The sequence below is a fragment of the Drosophila mojavensis genome, unplaced genomic scaffold (assembly GCF_018153725.1).
Source record: "Drosophila mojavensis isolate 15081-1352.22 unplaced genomic scaffold, ASM1815372v1 contig_74, whole genome shotgun sequence".
NCBI classification, from domain to species: Eukaryota; Metazoa; Arthropoda; class Insecta; order Diptera; family Drosophilidae; genus Drosophila; species Drosophila mojavensis.
The window spans coordinates 11,575,333-11,599,956 of record NW_025318899.1 but is presented as its reverse complement, the minus strand read 5'-3'; the positions used below and the strand labels follow the sequence as shown (position 1 = coordinate 11,599,956).

At 43.7% G+C, this 24,624-nt stretch overlaps 10 protein-coding genes and 1 non-coding gene across 12 annotated transcripts; 7 read left to right on the top strand and 4 right to left on the bottom strand.

Annotated features, from left to right (window-relative positions):
• Positions 1–406: 406 nt before the first annotated feature.
• On the bottom strand, positions 407–3,975 carry LOC6582154 (proliferation-associated protein 2G4). The gene is made up of 8 exons (XM_002007826.4): positions 3,829–3,975; positions 3,301–3,398; positions 2,860–2,996; positions 2,630–2,786; positions 1,976–2,197; positions 1,466–1,691; positions 1,086–1,213; positions 407–1,014 (listed from the first exon to the last, which is right to left on the bottom strand). Exons 1-8 carry the CDS (start codon positions 3,914–3,916, stop codon positions 898–900), a joined length of 1,173 nt encoding a protein of 390 aa, XP_002007862.1. The 5' UTR covers positions 3,917–3,975; the 3' UTR covers positions 407–897.
• A 115-nt stretch (positions 3,976–4,090) lies between these two features.
• LOC6582153 (adenosine 3'-phospho 5'-phosphosulfate transporter 2) lies at positions 4,091–5,790 on the top strand. The gene is made up of 2 exons (XM_002007825.4): positions 4,091–5,481; positions 5,542–5,790. Exons 1-2 carry the CDS (start codon positions 4,439–4,441, stop codon positions 5,696–5,698), a joined length of 1,200 nt encoding a protein of 399 aa, XP_002007861.4. The 5' UTR covers positions 4,091–4,438; the 3' UTR covers positions 5,699–5,790.
• LOC6582152 lies at positions 5,718–6,462 on the bottom strand. Its single transcript, XM_002007824.3, has 3 exons — positions 6,354–6,462; positions 6,044–6,281; positions 5,718–5,981 (listed from the first exon to the last, which is right to left on the bottom strand). Exons 1-3 carry the CDS (start codon positions 6,371–6,373, stop codon positions 5,802–5,804), a joined length of 438 nt encoding a protein of 145 aa, XP_002007860.1. The 5' UTR covers positions 6,374–6,462; the 3' UTR covers positions 5,718–5,801.
• A 78-nt stretch (positions 6,463–6,540) lies between these two features.
• Positions 6,541–9,234, top strand: LOC6582151 (FGGY carbohydrate kinase domain-containing protein). Of its 2 annotated transcripts, none has more exons than XM_032731192.2 (7): positions 6,541–6,681; positions 7,033–7,234; positions 7,303–8,162; positions 8,229–8,379; positions 8,441–8,515; positions 8,590–8,808; positions 8,880–9,234. In XM_032731192.2, the coding sequence occupies exons 2-7, from the start codon at positions 7,049–7,051 to the stop codon at positions 9,027–9,029; spliced, it is 1,641 nt and encodes a 546-aa protein (XP_032587083.1). In that variant the 5' UTR covers positions 6,541–6,681; positions 7,033–7,048; the 3' UTR covers positions 9,030–9,234. The 2 variants fall into 2 exon arrangements, with proteins under 2 accessions (XP_032587083.1, XP_002007859.1); XM_002007823.4 differs by having other exon boundaries at positions 6,542–6,681; positions 7,030–7,234.
• LOC6582150 (mitochondrial E3 ubiquitin protein ligase 1) lies at positions 9,051–10,553 on the bottom strand. The gene is made up of 4 exons (XM_002007822.4): positions 10,284–10,553; positions 9,634–10,217; positions 9,369–9,576; positions 9,051–9,299 (listed from the first exon to the last, which is right to left on the bottom strand). The coding sequence occupies exons 1-4, from the start codon at positions 10,386–10,388 to the stop codon at positions 9,180–9,182; spliced, it is 1,017 nt and encodes a 338-aa protein (XP_002007858.1). The 5' UTR covers positions 10,389–10,553; the 3' UTR covers positions 9,051–9,179.
• Positions 10,554–10,969: 416 nt separating this feature from the next.
• Positions 10,970–12,205, top strand: LOC6582149. The gene is made up of 2 exons (XM_002007821.3): positions 10,970–11,170; positions 11,250–12,205. Exons 1-2 carry the CDS (start codon positions 11,141–11,143, stop codon positions 12,120–12,122), a joined length of 903 nt encoding a protein of 300 aa, XP_002007857.1. The 5' UTR covers positions 10,970–11,140; the 3' UTR covers positions 12,123–12,205.
• Positions 12,206–12,262: 57 nt separating this feature from the next.
• Positions 12,263–13,154, top strand: LOC6582148. Its single transcript, XM_002007820.3, has one exon. It carries the CDS (start codon positions 12,290–12,292, stop codon positions 13,088–13,090), a length of 801 nt encoding a protein of 266 aa, XP_002007856.1. The 5' UTR covers positions 12,263–12,289; the 3' UTR covers positions 13,091–13,154.
• Positions 13,155–13,291: 137 nt separating this feature from the next.
• On the top strand, positions 13,292–13,684 carry LOC6582147. The gene has a single exon (XM_002007819.1). The coding sequence runs from the start codon at positions 13,292–13,294 to the stop codon at positions 13,682–13,684; it is 393 nt and encodes a 130-aa protein (XP_002007855.1).
• A 45-nt stretch (positions 13,685–13,729) lies between these two features.
• LOC6582146 (major royal jelly protein 1) lies at positions 13,730–16,195 on the bottom strand. The gene is made up of 3 exons (XM_002007818.4): positions 15,652–16,195; positions 14,443–14,639; positions 13,730–14,322 (listed from the first exon to the last, which is right to left on the bottom strand). Exons 1-3 carry the CDS (start codon positions 16,099–16,101, stop codon positions 13,779–13,781), a joined length of 1,191 nt encoding a protein of 396 aa, XP_002007854.1. The 5' UTR covers positions 16,102–16,195; the 3' UTR covers positions 13,730–13,778.
• Positions 16,196–17,045: 850 nt separating this feature from the next.
• On the top strand, positions 17,046–17,117 carry Trnac-gca. Its single transcript has one exon. It is a non-coding gene; the product is annotated as a tRNA-Cys (tRNA).
• Positions 17,118–20,486: 3,369 nt separating this feature from the next.
• LOC6582144 (protein yellow) lies at positions 20,487–22,106 on the top strand. Its single transcript, XM_002007817.4, has 2 exons — positions 20,487–21,417; positions 21,475–22,106. The coding sequence occupies exons 1-2, from the start codon at positions 20,550–20,552 to the stop codon at positions 21,768–21,770; spliced, it is 1,164 nt and encodes a 387-aa protein (XP_002007853.1). The 5' UTR covers positions 20,487–20,549; the 3' UTR covers positions 21,771–22,106.
• The last annotated feature ends 2,518 nt before the right edge of the window (positions 22,107–24,624 follow it).

Here is a 24,624-nt window from a genome sequence, read left to right as displayed (position 1 = left end):
TGTAATATGTAATTTGTTTTGTTGTTCAATTTTGTTGGCACAATTTCGTTTCGCATGTCGGTATGGAGCGCTCGCAGATGGGGCTGGCTGTTGGGGAAATGGGTGTCCTAGTAATATTAACGATAACAACAAATATTCTTGCTACTTTTGTAATACAAGAGTTCAGAGATGAGACTGTGTACAATTTTATTTACATGCAAGAAATTAAAAAAAAGGAAATATAAGATTGTGAAAATAACATAATATGCAAAACAAACAAAAAATAAAACAAAAATTATTTGTATTGGAAATAATCATCATGGCTCATTTTATTTACGTCTCTTTACTTAAACATATTAAGTGATATATGAAACAGTCTAATGATACATCCAACCACAGTCCAAGAAAACTCAGATTTATTTATCGGTTTTTTTTTTTTTTTATAAAATGTTAATTTTATTTAATACCTACTACGCGCGGGGTTCTTAACGTTTTTTTTTTTCTTTTCTTGAATTATAAGTTCGTTTTTAAAGATAACGTTTACTTTAAAAATTACAATTACAATTCTTCGTTGCGATTTGAAACAAACCGATTGTGAAATTTCAAAACGATAAAATCAGTACGCTTTTTGAAAGGAGCGAAATATATATAGAGCTTGCCGCACTTTCAGCTTTTCGGGTTGGAAAAACGCAATAAGCTTTCAAGTGCTTGTTTTTCTTGTTTCTTTTGTTCTTGTAGTGGAAATATTTAAAGTTCTTGGAACGAAAACGAGTTATGTTGTCAAATGGTTTCTCTGGTTTACTAATCAACGAATTTTATAGTAAAATTTTAAAGAGCGGCAGCAGTAGGCAGCGCAATTGTTCACATTGTAGTTGCTTTAAGGGGGCGTGTTTTGTATGGTATGCAGACGAGTGCAATTTATGCCTTGGTCTCAACGGCCGGCGCCGATTCCACTTTTGTCGCCGCACCACCAGCGGCCGCCTTCTTGCCTTTGCCCTTGCCCTTGACGGGTCCCAATGGCTGTGCGACCAGTTCCTGGAAAGGTATCAAACAAATTAAAAGGTTAGCATTGAGATCGCGCATGATCAGTAGAGGATTTTGCTTACCTTCAGCTCGGGTTGCGCGATGCTGTATTCGCTAACGTAGCTGTCGACGTTGAACGGTATGCCGGTAACCAGGTTGACACCGTTGGGCATGAGCAATACCGTGTGTTTGAACTGTGCCACAATTTCAGCTACAAGAGAAAAGCATAATAGTTTTAGATTACCTTTTCAGAGATATTAACAGCTGGGAATATATAGGAACTTTTGTAGCAATGGCATGTTCAGACCGAGGCCATGAAATGAGGCAACTGCTGAAGACGCCAAAGCCTTTGGAGCTTTATTCTAGCAAAATGTCTGGCCGAGGTTGGCAGCTCAAGAGTTACACCAAATCCGGAATTAAGTTTTGCAGGATTAACAAAGAAATCCATAATGAGCAAACTTACAGGGCTTCTCATAGAGCACTTGGAAGGGCTCAATCATCTTGTGTGAAACGCATTCAACGACTCCCATGCGCGCCTTGGTCTCTTCCTCGAAGCTGCGGATGTTGAAGGGCATGTTGCCATACTTGGTTTTCACCTCGGCGAGTAGAGCACGCGATGCCTTCAGCTTAAGCATGTAGTTCTCGTCGGACTTCTTATAAATGGAGACCTTTGTGTCCTTCTCGCGTCCCTGCAACATAAACCCAACTGTTAGCAAAGCTGCGTAGGCATTCAATCAACAAATTGCAATATATTACGATGCGTTCTCAGATCTCATAATCTTACAATCTCCGGACCAGCAATAGCGCAGCTTTGAGTCTGACATGTGCCGCGCTGCTAAAATACAACACGCCAAGCACACAAGGCGCTTACATGATCAGCCCCATTGCCGTGCCCAGCCAATCCTCAAGCGCGTGTTTTTAATCATTGAACAAGGAGAGAATGGAAGTATCTCTCATGGAACACAATGCTTACCACGCCTTCGCCGGTGCTGACGATGACATCGATGGCATAAACCTCGTGCTTCTCAAATGTGCACTTCTCATGCTCCTTGCGTTGGGCCTCACTCGGGTTCTGTATGATCGTTTTCTCACCATCGATTTTGAATTGCTTCAGCTCGTGACTGAGCATGCCCTCAATGGGCTTGCACTTGTACGACTCGCTGATTTGTTGCACGGCATCGGTGATTGAATAATTCTATAAATAGGTACAAGACATGGATTTGTAAGTTTACATCTAATATTTATAGTAAATATAATATTTGATGAGCATTTGGGCTAAATATAATTATTTTAACAAATTGTGTGCAATTGTAAAGACCAAACATTTCTGGGTATAAACTCGTTCAGTTCACGAAATTGCCGCAATTGATCTCTGCAGACGTTGAGCTGTACTGTGCCATTTATATTTGTTGGGCAGCAGCCAATCCGTTGCCTGCAGCAGAAGGATTACTATATATATGTGGGAATGTGAGCAATCAACACTAGCCCAGCCATCGATCTGATGGCAGCGCATTCGTCAATTGTCGCTAATGATCTATGCAAGTGTTGAGATGTGCTGGCGCTGTGTTTAATACGCTAGACAATCCGTTTCTTGCAGGCAAAGCAGCCTAGACAGACAAACACTTACACTGGAACCGGCCTTGAGCAGACGGAGCGCCGCTTGGGCGGCCCAATACGCAGCCAAGATGACATCAGCTTGACGTCCGCTTATTTTCTGATCGGCGCCAACGACAATTGTGTGTGCCGCAACAGCAATGAAGCCATCAATGTGGGCACCCAAGTCGCTGTAAATAACCCATAAATACATAAGGTAAACTAATTAAATGCGGGCTAACAAGAGCGAGTCGAAATACTTACATTTTGACCACATCGCCCGCCTTTAGCGTGTAGTCGGCATCGTTCTTAGCTGGCGAAAAGTGACAGACACAGTTGTTGACCGAGAGACAGGTCGGAAATGCGATACCCTTCTTCAGTTCCTTTTCCTTTTTGTATACCTACAGATGACAGCGTGTTAATCGATTTATCATGTTAACATTGCCAATTGGCTGTTTGCCAACTGTGTCCTCAGATCTCATAATCTATGAATCTTTGGGCCCCAAAGCCCGCACGCCGACCACAGATTGCGTTCGAAACGCACGTGGGTGAAAATTTCCACACACGCGGCGCACACATGCAGCCAGTCCGCAGCAGCGCGCACGCAGGAGATCCTCAATTGTGTAAGTTTTAATCATTGGACTAGTTTCTACAATTTAGTTATGGGTTTTCGGTTTTTTGTGGTAATATCCAGTTGAAACTTACTTTGCCGGTTTCTTCAGTCAGCAGATTGTCGCCCTTGGTGCATATTTCCCTCACTGAAGCGTCCGCTACACAGAGTTCAATCACTGTCTTCAGTGTTTCTAAAATTAAGCACATCAAACAGAAATAGTCGAGTTATTTCCATGTGAAACGAGTTTCGGCACGTCTCGCGTGGCTTTGTGAATCTCTCATTAACATTGCAATTGCATCTTGGGCCGACAAATTTTTTTTTATAAAGCTGCAGCTCAAAAAGCTGCTTAATAACTTTTTATTCTTATAAATTTTTTTTACATTCAACTAAAGAATTCAACTCCCGAAAACTTTGAGGTTATGCACGCTACGCTCTCGCATATCCCGCGTACACCGCCGCGTGGCTACTTAAAGCAACGGCGACGTCAGCGTCAGCGCCGAAGTCTTCGTTAGCTCCATTGTTGTCGGCTACACGTAGCGGCCGACGAATAAATGCAGAAAATTCAGATTTCACTTTCACTTTGCGACGCATTTGTCAATTACGTTCCAATATTTACTTACTATTTACAATTTCGCCAGCTAATTTGTATTTGGTAACAACCAAATCTTCAGCAATGGTCTTCTCAGGCTCCTTTTCTACGTCTGCCATTTTTAAAATGAAACAAAATGCGAGAGCTGCTAAATGACGAAATGATGTTTTTAAGAGTATATAGTGTTACCAGATATTTAATTGAGAACATCGAGCTGGCAGCACTGATTTGTGTGCGACCAATTGTAAAATTCAGGCTGACCATATTCTGTAAACAGCTAGATCAGTCTGGTAGCACCAATTCTAAATATATATCGCGTTTATCGACTGCCGACTTATAAAATAAACAAACCCGTAATTGATATCATTAAAAAGTTAATGATTTACTTAAATCGCAATGCATATTGCAATTCAATTATGCAATATTAAGTAAGGCGTTATTAATGCAATGTTGCTTTGCATTGCTTTGCGTGGCAAAAAATAAAATAATACTAATACTGTGATAACGCCGCGCACACAAACATAACATCGCTGACAACAGACACTAAATAATATTTTAAAAAATTAAATAAAAAATGATAAGGACGCGTACTCAAACATAACGTTGCTTACAGCACACACACACACACACACACACATACAATGGTGGGTGAGAGCGAATCAGGCAACGTACACGACGTAATCAATATAAATAGCAATGGCAAAGCACTGCAGACGGCTGCATCCGCTTCCCAATCGCCGTCACAGCGTAAACTCTCATCCGCATCGAAAGCGACGACAACGGAATTGCGCATTCTCTGCTTTGATCTAACTTACTACAATCGTACCACTAAATTTTTGTTGAGTTGTGCTGGCGTTTTTATACTTTACATCATCTACGGATATCTGCAGGAGCTGATATTCACAGTTGAGGGCTTCAAACCATATGGATGGTTTCTCACCCTGGTGCAGTTCGGCTACTATATTGGCTTCGGCCTGGTGGAACGTCGCTTGGAGGCCTACCGAACATATGGCGGCCCAATCTGGAGCGTTCAGCCAGCACCACGTAGCATACCGTTGCAGACATATATTGTGCTTGCCGCGCTTACGCTCGGCACAATGGGCCTGTCGAACTCGAGTCTTGGCTATCTGAACTATCCCACTCAAGTAATCTTCAAGTGCTGCAAGCTAATCCCTGTGCTCGTTGGCAGCATCATAATACAGGGCAAGCGCTATGGTCCTCTGGACTTTGCTGCTGCAACAGCCATGTGTGTGGGCTTGGCATGGTTTACACTGGCCGACTCGCAGCTGACGCCCAACTTCAATCCCCTTGGCGTTGCCATGATATCCGGCGCATTGTTGTGTGATGCCGCCATTGGCAATGTCCAGGAGAAGGCGATGCGGGAGCACAAAGCGTCTAGCAGCGAGGTGGTTTTCTACTCCTACGGACTCGGCTTTGTCTATCTGTTTGTGATCATGTTGCTCACCGGGAACTTCTTTAGTGGCTTTGCCTTTTGTTTGGCCCATCCGTTAGAAACCTTTGGCTACGGCTTCCTGTTCAGTCTCTCTGGTTACCTGGGCATACAATTCGTCTTGGCTTTGGTCAGGAGCAGTGGAGCTCCGCTTGCTGCCACGGTGACCACTGCGCGCAAGGCAGTCACCATTGCCTTCTCGTTCCTGCTCTTCAGTAAACCCTTCACAGTGCAGTAAGTTGCAATTAATCATCAATTTGATCTCTCTTAATGTCATGTTTTTCTATTTTTTAGATATATCTGGTCTGGGCTGATCGTTGTCTTGGGAATTTATCTGAATGTATACAGCAAGAAGAGCAACCTGACCTTTGCAGACTTGCAGCATAGGCTCAAGCAATGCAGTGCGAGATTATCTCGTTCCTCAAGTCGCAAATTCCTTATTGAAGTATAATAGAGTTTACCAAAAAACATAAAGTCGGAACAATATTTATAAGATAACTATGTACTATTCTTAAGTATACATAAAGCATTCAAAATGTAAAAGCTGTTTATATCTATCTGTCCATGTCAAGCTCCATCACTCGTTTGAAGAGATCCTGACGTTCCTTTGCGGATGCTACTTGACCCATCATGCGATCCAAAAACTGTCGTTGATGATTGATTATAAACTTGTTGCACTGTATAATGGTGGCACCCACGTAAAGAGTGCGGAACTTGGCACGCACATCGCCTATCTGGAATTTTTATTTATTTATGCAGATATTTATATACATTACTTTATATGGTATTGTATTACCAGCGTTATCAGCGGCAATATACTCGACACATAGCGTTGTCCACGATGCAGGCAGCGTATGATGGCAATTTTAGTGCGCTCATTGCAGTATTTCACACGGAAACCGTGCTCCAAGATCCCCAATCCGTAAACTCCGTAATATTTCTCAACATTTTGCAGCAAGCATTTAGTGAGCGTATGGTCGTTGAGGCGAAGGGTGTTCACCGGTGCATATGGTACAATTTGTACGGCTATATAACTGATAAGCAATAGTGGCGGATATTTTATTAGCTGTCAGTTATAAATACGAGTATTTATTTAATTAACTTACCGATTTTTAATGCGCACCATTGTAAACAAACACGAGCTGTTCCTGCACTGCGTTGCCAGACTGTCAAAATACGCTTGCGATGTGCCGAGTGACCGATTAATCGAGACGGAATGGCATTGATCGTGAAATGCGAACGGCCTTGTATAATGAGAGTAACTTTTGCAATTCTCAGACGAATGAGCGGGAGAGAGTGAAAGAAAGAATGAGAGAGCGAGAGGAGAGTGCGCGCGAGATGTTTGCAATTTAAATATTTCAATACCTAATCAAATCTGTAATTACGAACTAGTTTTTAGTACGCAAGCAACGCTCGTACCTGCTGGAAGTACTAGTAAGTAGGCATAATGTTGAATGATTTATTATGTAAATGTTTTTGTTAAATTCATTAGTTATGTCTCAAATTTCAAGCAGCCTTGCATAATTGAATAATTAATTAGAATGTTTATTAAAAGGGGATTGTTACAACCAGTTACTGTTTATTTATTTTTTAAAGTAGCGGCTTTCAGGCCGATCCAATTTACCCCTAGCCACGGCCTCAGATCCAAAACAGACCCTATTCACCAGATCTATTAGAACCGATAGCGGTACAATTCCACCTCTCGAAATTCTTATCAGTTTATGTTAGGCATTTGAGGCGAGCTGGCTTTAATAACATTTGTACGTTTGTACATTTGTACAGCAGACGCAAATACTGTAATATGCCGAGCCGCCAGTACTTTATAGGCGTGGATGTGGGCACGGGCAGTGCGCGAGCAGCGCTGGTCAATACCAAGGGTCAAGTGGAGCACCAGGCCGTGGAAAAGATCAAAACATGGACACCCGATCCGGAGTTCTATGAGCAGTCGAGCAACGACATTTGGCGTGCAGTCTGTACGGTCGTCAAGGTAATGTACAGTTATCGGATAACCTCAAGATCGTTTCAAGATTAGATTAACCTAGAGCTCGTTTGCAGCATGTCATTAGCAATATCACTAGAGCACAAGTGAAGGGCATTGGCTTCGATGCCACTTGCTCCCTGGTTTTGATTGATAAAAATGGTCACCCGCTGACTGTAAGCAAGACCTCTGTGGATGAACAAAATGTCATTCTTTGGATGGATCATCGTGCCGCTGAAGAAGCGGATCAAATAAATGCCACCGCGCATCCCATACTTAAATACGTGGGGGGCAAGGTGTCTCTGGAAATGCAGATGCCCAAGCTGCTCTGGCTCAAACGTTACCTGCCGTACTCATTTAACAATCTGGGGCGGGCCTTCGACCTTCCCGACTACCTCACCTGGCGTGCAACAGGCGTCGACACTCGCTCCCTGTGCTCTGTGGTCTGCAAATGGAACTATGATGCCGAGGAGAATAAATGGAACGCCGACTTTTTGCGTAGCATCGATCTCGAGGAGCTGACGCACTCAAATTTCTCAATTATTGGCAACCACATGGAGTCGCCCGGCAAGCCGGTGGGCTCGGGCCTAACCAAGTTAGCTGCCGAAGAGCTGGGCCTGCTACCAGGCACAATGGTCAGTACGTCCCTAATCGATGCCCATGCTGGAATATTGGGTACGCTTGGCTGTCAAGCAGAAGATATTGACGAGGATATAACCACTAGAATGGCTTTAATTGCCGGCACATCCACCTGCCACATGAGCTTGACTAAATCCATTTGCTTTGCGAAGGGCATTTGGGGTCCGTACAAAAGTGCCGTGCTGCCCGGCTACTATCTAAACGAGGGTGGCCAATCGATTGCGGGCCATTTGCTGGACCATATACTGAAATCGCATGACAGCTACGCTACGCTTAAGGATAAGTTGGGCGGAGATAAGTCAGTGAATATCATCTGATTGTGCATTACTAATCTATAATTCTATAATGCTTTTGCTGATTACAGATATATTTACCAGCACCTCAACCAGTTGCTGCCAAATATAGCCGCGTCGCAAGGCCTCCCCGACATGGCCTACCTAACGCAGGATGTGCACGTGTGGCCGGATCTGCACGGCAATCGCTCGCCCGTAGCGGATCCAACGTTGCGTGGCATGGTAAGATATCTATTTAATATTTAATATTCTTTTTTGTAAGCACAACTCTTTATTCGATTAGATAACTGGACTGGATATGGCGCGCGGAGTGGAGTCGCTGGCCATTATCTATTTGGCCTTCGTTCAGGCTCTCGCTGTAAGTGAATGTGACTCTGTTTCGGGGGTTTGTTTTCATCACGTATTTATTTATACTTGATATTTTCGATATAGTACGGCTCACGGCACATTATTGAGAATCTTTACCTCTACAAACGGCCGCAATTCAAATCGATGCTCTTCTGCGGCGGCTTGTCCAAGAACCCGCTCTATTTACAGTGCCATGCGGATATTTGCAACCTGCCGTGCTTGGTTCCTTACGAGGAGGAAATGGTATTGGTAGGCGCTGCCACCTTAGCCGCAGCTGCCTTTGGCCAGTACAATAGCCTAGAGGTGTGTGTTGTGTACAGAACTACATATCGACTAAGAATATCAAATTCGCTTGTGTGCCTTTCTCTTTGTAGGCCGCCGCGAAAGCCATGTCTGGTATGGGGCGTGTGATAAAACCTAATGAGAAAACACATGAGCTGCATGATCGAAAGTACAAAGTCTTTCTGAAGCTAATGGAGAATCAATACGAGTATAGACGCATTATGCATCCAGACAGTGCATAGAAGGATTCCACACAATTACTATTCGATGGTCAACACTTGAAACGAATTTTTATCAATAATGTAAACTGCACACTAATTAGAGCTCAAGTAACAAACACTTATGAGACGAAGACAGGTACAGTTGATCTAATTTGGCTGTAATCCACAGAGTTAGGCAATAAATGCAGCCGCCTTCGAGTCGATTTTGCTGCGGCAAACTGGGCAAGTAATGTCGATTTTTTGGGCGCAATCCTCACACAGGCACACATGTCCGCAGGGCAATAAAATGATCTGGAAGAGCCAAAAGAGCAGAAGGCATTAGTGATGGAGATTATACACTATAATATGTAGTCATCCTACTTCTTTGGGATTGGTGGAGCAGACAACGCACAGTTGATCTTGGCTCAAGGTATGCGGCCTGTTGCGTGCTCGTCGCTCTCTACGCTCCACCTCGAGGCGCTTGCGAATCTTTGCTTCCTCATGTTCTTGCTTCTTTCTGCGGTACACTTTCCGTACGATCAGACCCACCAATACCATTGATATGCTGCTGCACAATACAATTTTAAAGCTGCAAGAGATTACATATGAGATAGGAAACATTTAAGGCCGTATTAAGTTAGCTTACAGCATAGAAGATTTGGCATCCTCGAAACGTTTGATGAGCGTTGATTTTGTGGCCGTGGTCAGGAACAGTGGTCCTTCTTTGGATGGCTGCATGCGCAGCGTTTCGCCATCCAATTCCAGTTCGCCAATGGCGGTCAAAAAGCTGCCGTCACGCAGCACCTGTTCGGTAGTCTGCAGCCCCTTCTGCCTTACGCCCGTAAAGAAGCCAAATATATGATCAAAGAACGACAGAGATGTGGACTCATAGTTATCGTAGACCACGTCCACATCTAACACAGCGGCACTCATTGCATCTACAATTTCCACACCATGCGATTGATTGCGTAGCTCAAAGGGCATCTCGTTGACGCTCTCGTGCAGCATCTTTCGCTGCTCTGCCCAGAAGCCGGCAAAGGCTCGCATCACCCGATGCTCATGTAGCTTTACAATTTGGAGAACGCCGCTCACACTGGGCACAAACGAGCTGCGCAGTGGCACACCAATTGGGGAGACAGTGCCCCGAATGACAGCATACGGAATCTTCTTATCCCGCTGCCGTGACACAATATTTTTTAGCTCGCCATCAATATTATACTGCGGCGCCTCCTACAGGTACATACAGAATTTTGTTATGATTATGCAGGCACTATTACCAAGAGCTGATCGTCTTACCTTCAACACTCTCGCGGTGTTCTTATAGTTCACATATTCGCGTACACAGAGGCCTAAGATGAGTATGTCGACGCCAAGCGCAACAGCTTCGTGTACGAAATCCATTCGAAATGGTCAAAATAATATCTATAAATGTTTAAAGCGAGTTTAATGTGTCGGTGTGCCTGTGCAGGGCACAGCTGGGATATGCTAGATTTCAATTGGGATGCTATCTATTTTCGATAACAAAAATACCAAAAAAACTTGTGCTATCAATGTCGATAATTACGAAATAATTTTGACTGTTATCGACTTGCTAGCGCGCTCAACTTTTGATTTAAATTTAACTGACTGTTGCAAATCAAAGTAAACAGTCTGCGCCAATATTTAAATAACGCAAACACAAGTTAAGTGCTTTCTGTTTGTATAGAGAAACTGGTAAAGGTCATATAAACAAAAGTAATGCTAACCAAAGACTTTGTCCACAATGTTTTCTGGGTCAATATGGGCCCATTTACTCATCAGCAAAGCATTTCATTCTAGTCAATTCTTTTTTGTAATCGCTCGTTGTTGTAATGGTTACGTTTTTGTTTTTGTTTTTTTTTTTCCCCTTTGCTCAACTCGAAACTTTCGCAAGATATTAGATACACAGACACACGCACACACAGATAAATGTAGAACACTCGTATTGATATAAAGATGGGCTCTCGCGCCCAGTGCCACAATCGAAGATATCTTTTACCTTAGTGCGTCTGCTATATTTGGGCTGTGAGTCAAAGTGTTTTTGTAGTTCCCAGCTACGCAATCAAATCAGACAATTTAAGTACTTTGCAGCAATTAGACGTGCTCAAACTAACAGTGATCTTCACTCTAACAACATGTCCTGTAATAAGCTGTATTTTAGCATGGTAAGAGCTAACAATATTAATTATCGCTGAATTATTTCTAGTATACATCATTCTCTCTCTTTTTCTCTGTGTGAAATAGCTACTGCTCTACGTCATCAATTTGATGAGCGCTGCCACGGTTACCATGCGCATCTTTCAGCCCCGGGAAACGAGCAGCTGCGAGGCAAGACAGACACCTGGACCCATTTGTGAGTCGTGTGAACTGCTCGCCACTTGTGTGCAGCACTCGAACGGCTGGGTGAATATACCCGTCGAATCGTGTGATGTGGCCAACGGATACTATTGTAATGTGCGCCTGGGCACGTGCTCGAATGCCACTGGCCCCTGCCATCCGTTTGGCATTGTGGGCAACTTCCAGTGCACCTCGCAGGGCATCTTCCCGGATCCCTACGACTGTCAGAAGTATCACATGTGCTACTTTGTGGGTGCCACTCTGGTGGCAGCTGCTGTCGACTGTGGCAATGACAAAGCCTTCGACGCTCACACCGGCCAGTGCTCAATGACGCTGGAGAGCCGGGTGTGCACTCAGCCGCAGTACCACTGTCCCAGGGTGGGCTATGTGGCCGCCTGGCCCAGTAATCCCAACATATTCTACGTGTGCAAGTCGACGGTGAATCAGAATCTCAATGATTCTGTCGTCATTTATCCATCGCTGCATCGCTGCAACGACGGGGAGATCTTTGCGGATTTCGTCTGTCGTCAGGGAAACCCGAGCCACCCCGACCCCTCCAACCCGTCCAACCCGGACCAGCCCGAAATTGTGGATCCCAACGATGATGGCTTCAGTGTAATGCCAGGCAAATGCGCACACGTCGGTCTCATGGCCGACACGCACGACTGCCACAAGTACTACTACTGCTCCGCCCTGAATGGGACGATGCGCCACTTGGAGTGCCCGGCCGGCACCTACTACCGCAAGGAGCAGTCGGCCTGTGTGCTGGGCTCTTGCTAAATCTTAAATAGTACCTAATTGATTTTTCGAAACTCTGTTCTCTTTTGGGCTCTAATGAAGCATCATTAACTATTATCTTTTAATTATGCCTTTGACATATACCACGTACACTTATCTCTGACTATTTAAGCGGCTGCCGGCTGCCATTTCAGTCAACAGTCTTTGAAATGAATTGGGTTAAGTTGTTGCTTCCACTGCTGGGGTCTTTGGTGGGCTGCCAGGGCAATGGCCATGCCATTGATTCCGCCGAGCTGGTGACAAATCCCTGCCAGGAGATACGGCTGGCCGGCTTTGTCTGCGTCGATTGCGCCACGCTCGGCTTCTGCTCGAACGTGGATGGCCAGTGGCAAACGGTGTCCATGACGAGCTGCCAGTCGGAGCGCGGCTTCTTCTGCAGCGATGAGGGCTCCATTGGGTGCACCTGGCAGCCGAAATGCCAAGTGCCAGTGCGCGGCAAATTCTACTGCCAGCAGCCGGGCATATTTCCGGATCCGTACGACTGCCGCAGCTACCACGAGTGCAGCGAACAGAACGTGGACACGTCGCGTCAGTGCACCAATGGCGCTGCCTACTCCCTGCTCACCAACAGCTGCAGCCTGCCGCGGGAGAGCGAGCTCTGCTCGGAGAAGCAGTACAGCTGCAGCTACGTGGGCCAGACGGGCGTCTGGGCTGCCCACAACAGCTACTACTACATCTGCCAGAAGGACAAGGTGGGCGCTCAAGATGTCTTCTACCCGCTGATGATGAAGTGCAGCGATGGCTACAGCTTCAATGGCCACAGCTGCGTACCGGACACCAAGTTCAAGCAGATCGAGCCAGCCGAGGCTAGCTGCGAGGAATCGAAGCTCTATGCCGCTGAATCTAAGCATGGCTACCTCTTATGCATAAATGGTGAACTCATGAGCTACGAGTGCCCCGAGGGCTCCATCTTTGATGGCATTAGCGCTGTGTGCAAGCCGGAGCAGTAGAGGGGCTCCATGTAATCCCATTCGACAACTTCAGTTGGAGCAATAAAATACGATTATTAAGCAATTATGTCTAGGTTAACTCGTGTACCTGGCCTTATCTTATCATTATCACTCAACTATCGCCTTAGCACTTCCGCAGCTTTGCTCATCGAATATTATTTAAGCTACTGCTAGAGCGACGCGGCAGTAACAGTCTTTGAGATGGATTCCAAGTTATTACTGCTGCTGCTCCTGCTGCTTACCCTGACTGCCAAAGGGAGCTCCGAGGAATGTCGCACTGGCATGATCTATCCGGCGGACTCTGTTTATGAGTACAGCTACTGCTTGAATGGAACACTACAACTGGAGTCGTGTCCCCTGGGCAGCTACTTTGATGCGCATTACCTCATGTGCCGCCACGGAAAGCCGCCCGGAGGGGACGGTACGGGATTTAACTCGGGCAAATGTGAGCGCGTGGGCTTAGCCGGCGACTTGACCAATTGCAATCGCTTCTATCACTGCCCGGGCAAGGGCGCTGACATGGAGCTGCGCAGCTGCAGGCCTGGTCAGGTCTTCGACTTGGGCAAATTTACGTGCGTCGCGGGCAACTGTTGAGCTGTACAAAACATTTTATTCGTACAAAAAAAAAAAAAAAAAAAATAATGATAACAAATCTTATATGGCTAATAAAATGAGACAGAGACGCGAATTAGTCGTCGCATTCGCGCACAACGGGATGCAGCACAATGGAGGCGCCATTGCAGCCAGTGCGATCCGAGATGAAGTCATGGAAATTGCTCTCGAGCGCCCACATGAAGCGCTTGTGGCCCGGCAGCACTTGGGTGGAGAGGCGACAGTCGCCGCCACGCTGCACCTCCTGCAAGTTGGAGGCCTTGAAGCAGGTCTCCGAGTCCCACAGATAGATGTCGTTCTCGCCCTTGTAGCGGAAGAAGAGCGAGGTGCCGCCATCGGCGCCCAGCAGCACCGCCTGCTTGCCATAGGGTTTCGGTCCCACATCGATGATGGAGCCAGCGCCCTGGCCCACCCTCAAGTACTCGCCCTTAATCGAATAGAGGCGCGACGAGCTCAGGTAGCTGAAGAAGAGCGTCGAGGTGCCGTCGGGCTTGGCAGTCAGCGCAACGTAGAGCACATCGTTGGTCGGAGCGGTGGCTCGGGGCAAGACGATGCGATACGATTTGTTGCCAGTAATATCATAGACCAGAATGCTACGAGCTCCAGCATCTGCCACATAGCTGCAAGAGAGCAAGAGAGGGAGAGAGCGAATATAGATATCAGATTGAAAATTTCGAACTAGGAAATGTTCTACTTGCTCTACTTTCAATTGGGATTAGGCATCTCACTAAGGTACTTACACAAAGGGCTTGTTATCCTTGGAGTAGTCGACGACAATGAACTGCAAACGGCTCTCGGAGGTCACGAGATCGCTGAGGTCAATGCTTTTCACCACCTTGTTGTTGGCCGTGTTTATGGCCACGATTTTGGGGCTGCAGCGGCGTATGGGCTGCTCCAGCGTGTTCACAATGCCCACGTCCAAGGCCCACAGCAGACCCTATCGAAATGCATATATTATTTGATGTTATTTAAAATATTTTTCAATTGCGTTTGCGGCATGTCGGGAATTCGCAGTTTTTTATGCGCATCAGCAGAAATAATAAAGAGCAATCAAAATTACAAATAAAAAAAATAAAAACAAAACAAAAAAATCATTTAATTTTGCTGCAATTGCTGAACTGTAAATAATCAAATTCGCGTGCCCATTCTATATATAGATATATGTGTACATATATATATATATATGCATAGATACATTTATAGATATATAAATTATTGTTGTTTTTCTTGCAATGAATTCTGCTGAAATACAACGCAAAATGTTTGCATTGAAATTGAACAGAAATAATATTTTGTAAATTTTAAATTAGAGATCAAGGCTGGGAAATAAACATGGAAATATTGCAAAATTTAAAAACTAAATAAATTTGTGGTCTAAAATGTGTTGAACCAGTAATAAAATGTATTTACTCTTTTCATTTCAGTTAATTAAGACTTTATGAAGCTGCGAATAAAGTTCACATTTCGATAAGAAATGTGGCGAATGGTCTTAATTGAAATTGCAATCAAACTGAAGTTGTTTCAAGTATCAGCTTGTTCTCTGAAGTTCATTGGAATGGTTAAGCCTTCAGTTACGGTTTCAGCCATTTCTGCTGTTGACTGTGGAATTTTACAGAATTTAATAGCGAGCGGCGCTGGGGCCCAGCATATATTTGGTTAAAAAAGCCATTTCAGTTGACTAATGAACATATATATAGTATATATATCAAATATATATTTACAACTGGAAGCTGCATCAACAAGAAAAACAAGAACTGCATAGTAAGTTTTTCGATGCGAAGGCAACAAATTGCGTTTTCCAGCTAAATTGGCTTGTTAATGCATATGCAAGTGTGTACGTGCGTGCGTATGTGTGTGTGCGTATGTGTGTGTCGTTATGTTTGTATAGGCATGCATGCATGCATGCCCATTTCAACGGCAAGGCATATCAAATTCAAAAGTCCACTCACATTTTGATCCACGGCCACGTCCACAACGGATTGCAGGGCCTGGCAGTTGCCCTCCTCCTGTATGGCCCAGCAGGGATACGGCGCTATTTTGGCCAAGCACTCGCCCTTCTTCAGATTCACCTTGCCCAGGGTGAAGGGCACGCCCTGCTTGTAGCGCGGCAGTGCCACAAACGCCGAGTCGCGCTGCAGCTGCGCACGCGTCACAATCACATTGCGGGGCACATAGCGACCCGATTGCACATAGATGTTCTTGGTGGAGTCGCAGGGCCAGTGCAGATTGCTGCCGCTCAGCTGGAAGGTGAGCTCGGCCAGCGGATTCTTATTGCACTTGCTGATGCCAATCGAATTGCCGCTCGAGCTGCTGGCCGGCTCATCCAGCGAGGAGCTGTAGGCGCCACAGCTGACGGCTATCAGCGAGAGGAGCAGCAGCAGCGGCAGCTTCACAGCCATTTTTGTTGTTGCTTAGATTAAATAAACTCTTTTCCTTTGCTCGTCGTGCAACTGCAACTGTTTGGTCAGCGTCTGCTTTTGATAGTATAGAAAATTATTGCGGCGCTTGGCGCATTTATATTTGAGATCTCATGCTTCATTTGTGACATTTGGCGCGTGTGTTTTAGACGCGTCTGCCCTGGTGCAAGGTCGTCTGCTCAACATGAGGAAACATGTGTCTGACCAGCTAACACACGCACACACACACACATATACACACATATACACACACACACGCACACACACACTCACACCTACACACATACATATTTATACAGCAGCAACACTGGCCAGCCATCACGTCTGTCTCGCGCCATTTTGTGCGACACAACGGAAGCAATGAGCTGCCATGTTAGCACCGCCCCCACACCCCGCCCGCAACCATCACCCGCCGCCCTTAGCCATCAAAAATCGTTTTGCGGAAGTGAGAAACGTTTGACAGCGCGTGTGCAATCTGCAGCGAAGCAAATATTAATTGTTGCTCTACTGATTCCATCTAATCATCTCAGATACATCGTGGAATTTCATCAACAAACTCAGCACAGTTCAGGCCAAAGGCTACCGCATCTACTGACCTGAAAAAAAAAACTGAGAAACTTGTCCAAAACTTTGCTCTTCATATCCAACGAAGTATTTCTTCGTTAATGTTTACTATTTGCTTGTTTTGTGTCTCTTGCTGGAAAACAAGCTCGGTTCGAGTGAGCTCGAGAACACGCTGTCGAGTTTGTTGAATTTCGAGATAACTAACATTGTTAAAGCATTTCTCTTCAAATTAAAAAACAAAGAAACCCATGCTGATAACTTTGCTGTTTGATAAGCAAACAGTGTTTGAGCTGCTATTGCAATAGAATATTTATCTTGAAATTTGCTAATAACAATAGCTACCAATCTCGTTTTTTCATATTGGGGGTATAGCTCAGGGGTAGAGCATTCGACTGCAGATCGAGAGGTCCCCGGTTCAAATCCGGGTGCCCCCTGGAATCATATTTTTTTATATTACTTCCATTCCAGCAAAATTTAAAGGCACATTGGGTCATAAACAACTCTTGAGCAACCATAAGCTGCGCCGCCTGCTTATCTCTTCCTCTCTCTCTCTCTCGCTCAACATAATGCGTTCGCCTTTGTTAAGAGACCCAGTCAGCTCTGTGAATTTTGGTCAAGAGTCTGTTACTTTAAAATACTGCCTGAATTTCAACTGTTTAAAAGGGGAAGCTGACCCTTTTTATGGGTATTGCGGATTGCGGATAGCGGTCTTTGGCCTTCACAATGCGAAATGACATGCAGATTGAATTTGTGTGAAATTCATTTTAACAAACTGTCATAAGTTGCCATATTTTGATGGTAATCTGAAGATATATTTATCTATAATACACAGCTGTAGCGAAAGGTCGCCGCGTGGGCGTTCGTTCGCTCAGCTTGTCTGTGTGCCATCATCAGTCGGGCTGCACGAGTCGCAGATAAATATTTATGCGCTTTCATAAATAAAACCAATAAAATTAAACACACATTCTGGCACTGTAAAATGCAAGTCATATAAATATGATCTGCCGTCGAAACATGAATACGGCACAAAATAAAAATATTTCATATATAAATGTGAGAACAAATGTGTTCTGGGTTTGCTTGCCAAAGAAATATATATATATATACATATAAATGTACATATATATAGAATTCCAGACACGTCAACAAAGCCGGAAAATTTCTTGAATTGTGCAATATTGAAGTAAAGCAAAATCAATTAAAATCAATGTATAAATGCTTAATTGATGGCAAATCGCCCAATGCAACAAATTGAGTTTGTGCTTGCCTGATAAATATATATGAAAACTTTAAGCAAACGTTAACACAAAAACAACTTTGCCGCTCGAATAATGCCAGCAACAGAACAGAAATCGAAGTCGAAAGCGAAAGCCAAAGCCAAAGCAAACGCAAACATGAAAGCACGGCACATAAATTATACTCAAAATGTATAAAAAATGGTGAAACAAACTGCTTGAATACCCCATAAGTGAATAAATTGTGAGCAAAAGCTAACTCTGTTTCCTATAATAATTTTCGTAAGTGAGGCTGAAATCTTGGCCCGCTGAAATTAGTCTTATATAATATAATTTATATATATTTAGCCACCGATTACTTAATTTATTAAATACATTTTAAAAATATAATTGTATTTTGATTAAGGATAATATTAATGTATTAAATACAGTTTTTTTAAAGACCATTTTATTTTAATTTAATTAATTTAATATTTTATATTTTTTTAAATACTTGTTTAAACAAAAAAATAAAAAAATTTTGGATTTATTATATTAAATTTAATTTATTAAAATAATATATTATACAATTAAAACGACCTTTTAAATATTGTTAATTTTTTGTTAATTTATTTCTTTTTATTTAAACTAAAGTTTCATTTATTAAATACATGCAAAAAATATTCTAAATTTAATGTAAGGTTTAATTTATAATTTAATTCAATATTTAATTTATTAATTTTATAATATATCGTATATATGTTTTTAGTGGATGAATTTATTCTATATATTCTGGTATTATAAATCTCTCAATTGCTTTTCTTAACGTGTTTATAGGAGAGTCATAATGTTTTTTTAAGCACGCAGTTTGTCATTCATCTTCCATTAAATATATATATATCTATTTTTTATCTTATAGACTCCATGCCCTTCCACATCTACATTAACATCCACATCCACATTTATACCCTAGCTAAAACAGCATTAATACAATCATGAAATCAGTTGCCAGCAAGTCGAACTGTTATTATAATTTATGTGAAATTTTGGAACACAAAAAGCCAAAAAATTGAAGCGAAATTTGCTGAGTCCAGCTAGTTTAACGACCCATTTAGCAGAGCAGCAAAGCCAAACGTGACCACAGTCAATATTTGTTTGACTTTTTATACGTTTTGTTTTCTCTCGCGCGCTTCCATAAAAACAAAAAGAGATTCAGGAACAAAACTGTTAGACAAAAATCAAATTACATTTAGGGCTATTTGCCTATTCAATTGGCCGTTTATTGCGTTTGTATTGAAGTTATTTAAACAAACATCAAATGGGACAGAATTGTGGACTGAGTGCTGATTGTCGTCGGTCGACCTGCCGTTGGCCTAGTGGCTCTGCACATGACGTATACGCCTCGTTAGGCTGGCAATAAAAACTGTTCAAATGAACGAAGGGCAAATAGCCAGGGGCTGAGATTCTTGCCGTGTCTAATCGAGAGTTAGGCTCGCTCACTCACGGTCAGTTCTCAGCTCTCAGCTCTTAGTTCTCGGGCTCGGTCGCAGTTGTTGTCGCTTATCTCTCCGGGCTGTAAGCTAATGTTTGCATAAATTATGTACGGCACGACAGCAGGATGGCCCGGAAGTGCTTGTCATCAATATTTTTTGCCCATACTCCTCGAACTGGGGGAATGTGTTGGTGTGAATCTCTGTGTGTGTGTGTGTGTGGCTGTGTGTCTATGTGGAAAAGTGGGGAGATAAATCACGCTGGCATAGGGGGAAGGATTTGCTGGGAAACACATATGCGGGCATTTCCTGACATTTTGGCATGCCAAACATGTCGCGTTGCTGCAAACACTTCGGGCGTTGTCTGTCTGTCGTGCTGCCTTAAAGCTATTTCCCCAACAACCTCTAGTCTTCTTCTTCTTCTCCTTTTTTTGGTGGAGGAAATCGAGCAGCTGCGTCATGTGCCAAAAGATTTTCTGTAGTTAAGGCAATCACATGATAAGTTAACTCTATTAATAATATTTGCTGCCACGCACTGAGCCGGGCGTTGATTGAGTTATCTGCAGCAATTTAAATTATACATGCATTAGTTATCATGCCAGGCGCAACTTAACTGATTTGCCAAGGCAAACAATTTCCAGGAAATTAACTAAAATTATCCTACAGCGTGGGCAGGCAATCAGGACGCACTTAGTTGGCTTTTCAATGTGTGTGTGTGTGGCTGGGTGTCTCCTCAATGTGTGTGTGTGTGTGTGTGTGGGTGTGTGATTCATAGAAAGAATCAATTCATTCAACTCGGCGTGAACTGCATGCAATCTCTTGTAGATACTTTTGTCTGCTTTTGCTGTGCTGTGGCTTCTGCGCGTGAAGTATTTCAATTATTTTTAATGCAATTGGCTGCCAACTGTGCGACACACACACACACACACACACACGCAGCAGCAACTACTGCAGCTCTTTGAATAGTTTTTGTTTTTTTTCTTTGGTGTCAGGCCTTCAAGGTTCTTCCACCAAAAAGTTGTTTGCAAACTGAGAAATTGGCTTGCAGCACGTCGCGCGTTTCTGGTTACTTCGATGGCTTATATAAAACACGACTTTGTGTGAGCTTCAGAGTTCAGTCAGTTCAATAAATTGTCAGCTGCAGAAGCCCGTACGTTTAAAGATGCGTTCCTATCTAGCCCACTGGCTGGGGCTGCTCCTGGCTATTTGTTTGGCAGCCCACGGCGCCGTTGGCCAGCAGACCAAGTACGGTCTGTGGACACCGGATCGGGCACACGCCGACACACAGCCCATACAGTGGACGGGCGGACAGTTCGAGTTCCCCTGTGCCAGCACCAAGTCGCTCTTCAAGAGCTCCGGCAAGTACATAGCCAAGAATGTGATTGCGACGCGTGCCCAGCTGATTGGCGATACCATCTATTTGGCGCTGCCGCGCTATCGCAAGGGCGTGCCCGCGACGCTGGTGAAGACCAATGTGCAGCCGGGCACCTGCTCGACCACGTTCAAGCCGTATCCCTGCTGGGACCTGCAGGAGGAGGGCAACTGCAAGGCTCTCCAGTCTGTGGTCGATCTGGTTGTCGATCAGAACGAGGTGCTCTGGGTGCTGGACACGGGCATAGTCAACACCCTGGAGACGCCGGTGCGCAAGTGCGCTCCCAAAGTGGTGGCCATGTCCGTGAAGACGGGCAAAGTGCTGAAGACTGTCTCGCTGGAGGGGCTCACCTCGAGCAGCTCTCGTCTGCAGTACCTGGTGGTGGACTATGCGCCCGACGGCGGCTGCTTCATCTACGTCAGCGATGCGGCCAATCGTGCGATAATCGTCTATAATCTGCAAGCGGATCGCGGCTTCCGTGTGGTGCTGCCCAAGGCAGTGTCCGCCGGCTGTCGCTCCCGAGATGTGCTCTACATAGCGCTGATACGGCGCGACTGCGGCTCCACCGAGCTCTACTTCACCTACTTGAGTACGGCCAAGCTGTTCTCCCTGAAATCCGAGTATTTGCGCAGCGGTGTGGCCGACGGACGCATTTTGGGTGAGTTATTCCAGCCAAGCTGCACTGCAAGCAGTTTTTAATTAGCCAACTTTGCAGATCTGGGCAAAAAGCCGAGCCGCATGGTCATTATTGGCACGGACAACGGCTCGGCCATATTCTTCCGCAACGAGGGCGATGCGGAGGTCTATCGCTGGGATACCAACTCGACGTTTGCCGAGGCCAACTTCAAGCCCGTTTATCGCAGCCAAACCTGCCAGCTGGTGACACATGCGGTGCCCGATTACAAACGGAATACGATGCGGGTGCTGCAGAGCAATTTTCCGGATTATATGCAAAATCGCATCGGATGCGGAGCCATACAGCAGCTGAACCATATGCAGGGCTGTTGGTAGGCACAAAAGAGCATAAGCACACACTCACACACACACACACACACACACACACACACAAGACACACTAGACACTAACACACACATACACAGACCAGTATACACTCACAACACACACACACACACACATAGAGTTGCTGTTGCTGCAACTGCGCTGGCTTTGCGACAAAGCCTTTGAATTGCAGTCGCAGCAATAGCTGAAATATCGTCCAGGGCTTAGAGTTCAGACTCTTCAAACGGACTCGCATTTTGTATATAAACTAGCTAACTTTAGTAAGTTACTACATTTGTTGTCCTTGTTGTTAACTATGTTAGGCAATAAACAGTGCTCCTCTCGTACATCCAAAGTGGCATTCCAGTGAAGTGGCTCGAGGCATTGCCGTCGTTGCCTTTGTCTTTGTCTCTATCTCTGTTTCTGTCTCTGTCTTTCCTGATTTTCTAATTGTTTGATTTTTATTGAGTCTGGCGTTCGGTTCGTGGTTAAATATGAATGCCTTTTCGCCATTCTCGCCGGATCTTTGGGGCTGCTATAATTGGTTGACTGCGTAAATGAGTGCATTCAACTTGATTGCCAGCGAGCTAAGGATATCTCATTAGCTGCTTATCTGCTAACTAGTTGGTCTCCCACAATTGAAGTTTATTCAACTCTAGCACTCAATTGCCGATGGGGTTTATTATGAGTGCATTCAACTTGTTGTCATGCCATTTGCAGATACCCAGCAGCGGCACACATAAATTGCTGCTCTAGGTACTTCTTTTTGAGGTCATTTAACTGTGGCCCAAACGAAGAAGCGGAAAAAACTTGAAGATATGTATATGAGTAAGTAGTTATTGTTGATATTAACTCGTTATTATTGACAGTATTGAGATTAAAGAGTTGTACTAGATACTAGATACTAGATACGAGATACGAGATACTAGATACTTGATACTAGATACTAGATACTAGATACTAGATACTAGATACTAGATACTAGATACTAGATACTAGATACTAGATACTAGATACTAGATACTAGATACTAGATACTAGATACTAGATACTAGATACTAGATACTAGATACTAGATACTAGATACTAGATACTAGATACTAGATACTAGATACTAGATACTAGATACTAGATACTAGATACTAGATACTAGATACTAGATACTAGATACTAGATACTAGATACTAGATACTAGATACTAGATACTAGATACTAGATACTAGATACTAGATACTAGATACTAGATACTAGATACTAGATACTAGATACTAGATACTAGATACTAGATACTAGATACTAGATACTAGATACTAGATACTAGATACTAGATACTAGATACTAGATACTAGATACTAGATACTAGATACTAGATACTAGATACTAGATACTAGATACTAGATACTAGATACTAGATACTAGATACTAGATACTAGATACTAGATACTAGATACTAGATACTAGATACTAGATACTAGATACTAGATACTAGATACTAGATACTAGATACTAGATACTAGATACTAGATACTAGATACTAGATACTAGATACTAGATACTAGATACTAGATACTAGATACTAGATACTAGATACTAGATACTAGATACTAGATACTAGATACTAGATACTAGATACTAGATACTAGATACTAGATACTAGACACTAGATACTAGATACTAGATACTAGATACTAGATACAACACGAGTGCTAGATAATAAATATTATTATTACTAGCTATTACTCACTAGTATTACTCACTAAGTATTAAAATACTATATTACTATATTCTATATACTATATATTATATGCTAATTGTCTGATAACATATGCTAGATATTACGTACTGGAAGCTAGTCAAATGTAAATAATAAGTAAATCTCTAATTCCGATAAGCGTTTCACTCTAATTTATTAATACTGAGTATTTCATTAAGTCTACTCCGAGTTATTTATTTAGTCTAGATAGTAGATAAAGATGTGATAGATGAAAGCTGTCACTCTTAGCCATTACTTAGACCACAAAAAACACTCAATGTCTCTTTGAAATTATTCCTCTTTGACTAGCCCGGCGCAATGTGTGTTAACTACTCAGTGCACTTTAAAGTCTAAATGGCCTTCACACATAGATACATTCATGCATTGCATACATATAATTACAGCAAGTCAGTCATTTAAGTGGAGCAATCTCTTGGAAGCTGCAAGCATCGCAGGCTAATTAACATAACTGAAATGCTGCACATTATGAGCTGACAGTTGCAATGACAATAAATTGTCAAGGCTCTTGATACATGCCTCGATTACAGCCGGCTCGTAGTTGCTCGGCCCGCCAAGCATTCATTAGCCAGAGACGATGACGACGTCGAGCAGGAGGAGGACGACTTAATTGTGTCAGAGATTCGCGAATTCTCGTTGCGAGTTGAACGCCTGCTAATTGGTGAATTTCGTGATAAATTGCATGCCTCTGGGATTGCGTTGGTGACGCCAACGGCTGACTCCGTCTCTCCGTTTCTCAATAATAAATCAATTAATCAGGCTGCAGTTGCTGCTTCCTCGGCTGAACTTTGCTCTGGCCGTTACTATGGCTGCAGAATTAAAATGAATTGATGAAATCATTCAACAAATTGTTTGACATTTGGCTGTATTTTTAGAATTTATTATTCTGCCCGAGTGTGTGGGGCGTGTGTGCTATTGTGTGGATGTGGGTGTGGGTGTGGTGTGTGTGGGCTTGCCTGTGCGATTACAATTGAAATTCTGGCTAGCTCAAAGGCTTCGCGCCGCCAAATAGGCAACAACAACAACAACAGCAAAATGAAACAATTGTGGCAAATGCAACGACAAACAGGTCACATATGTGTCATAAATGTGTC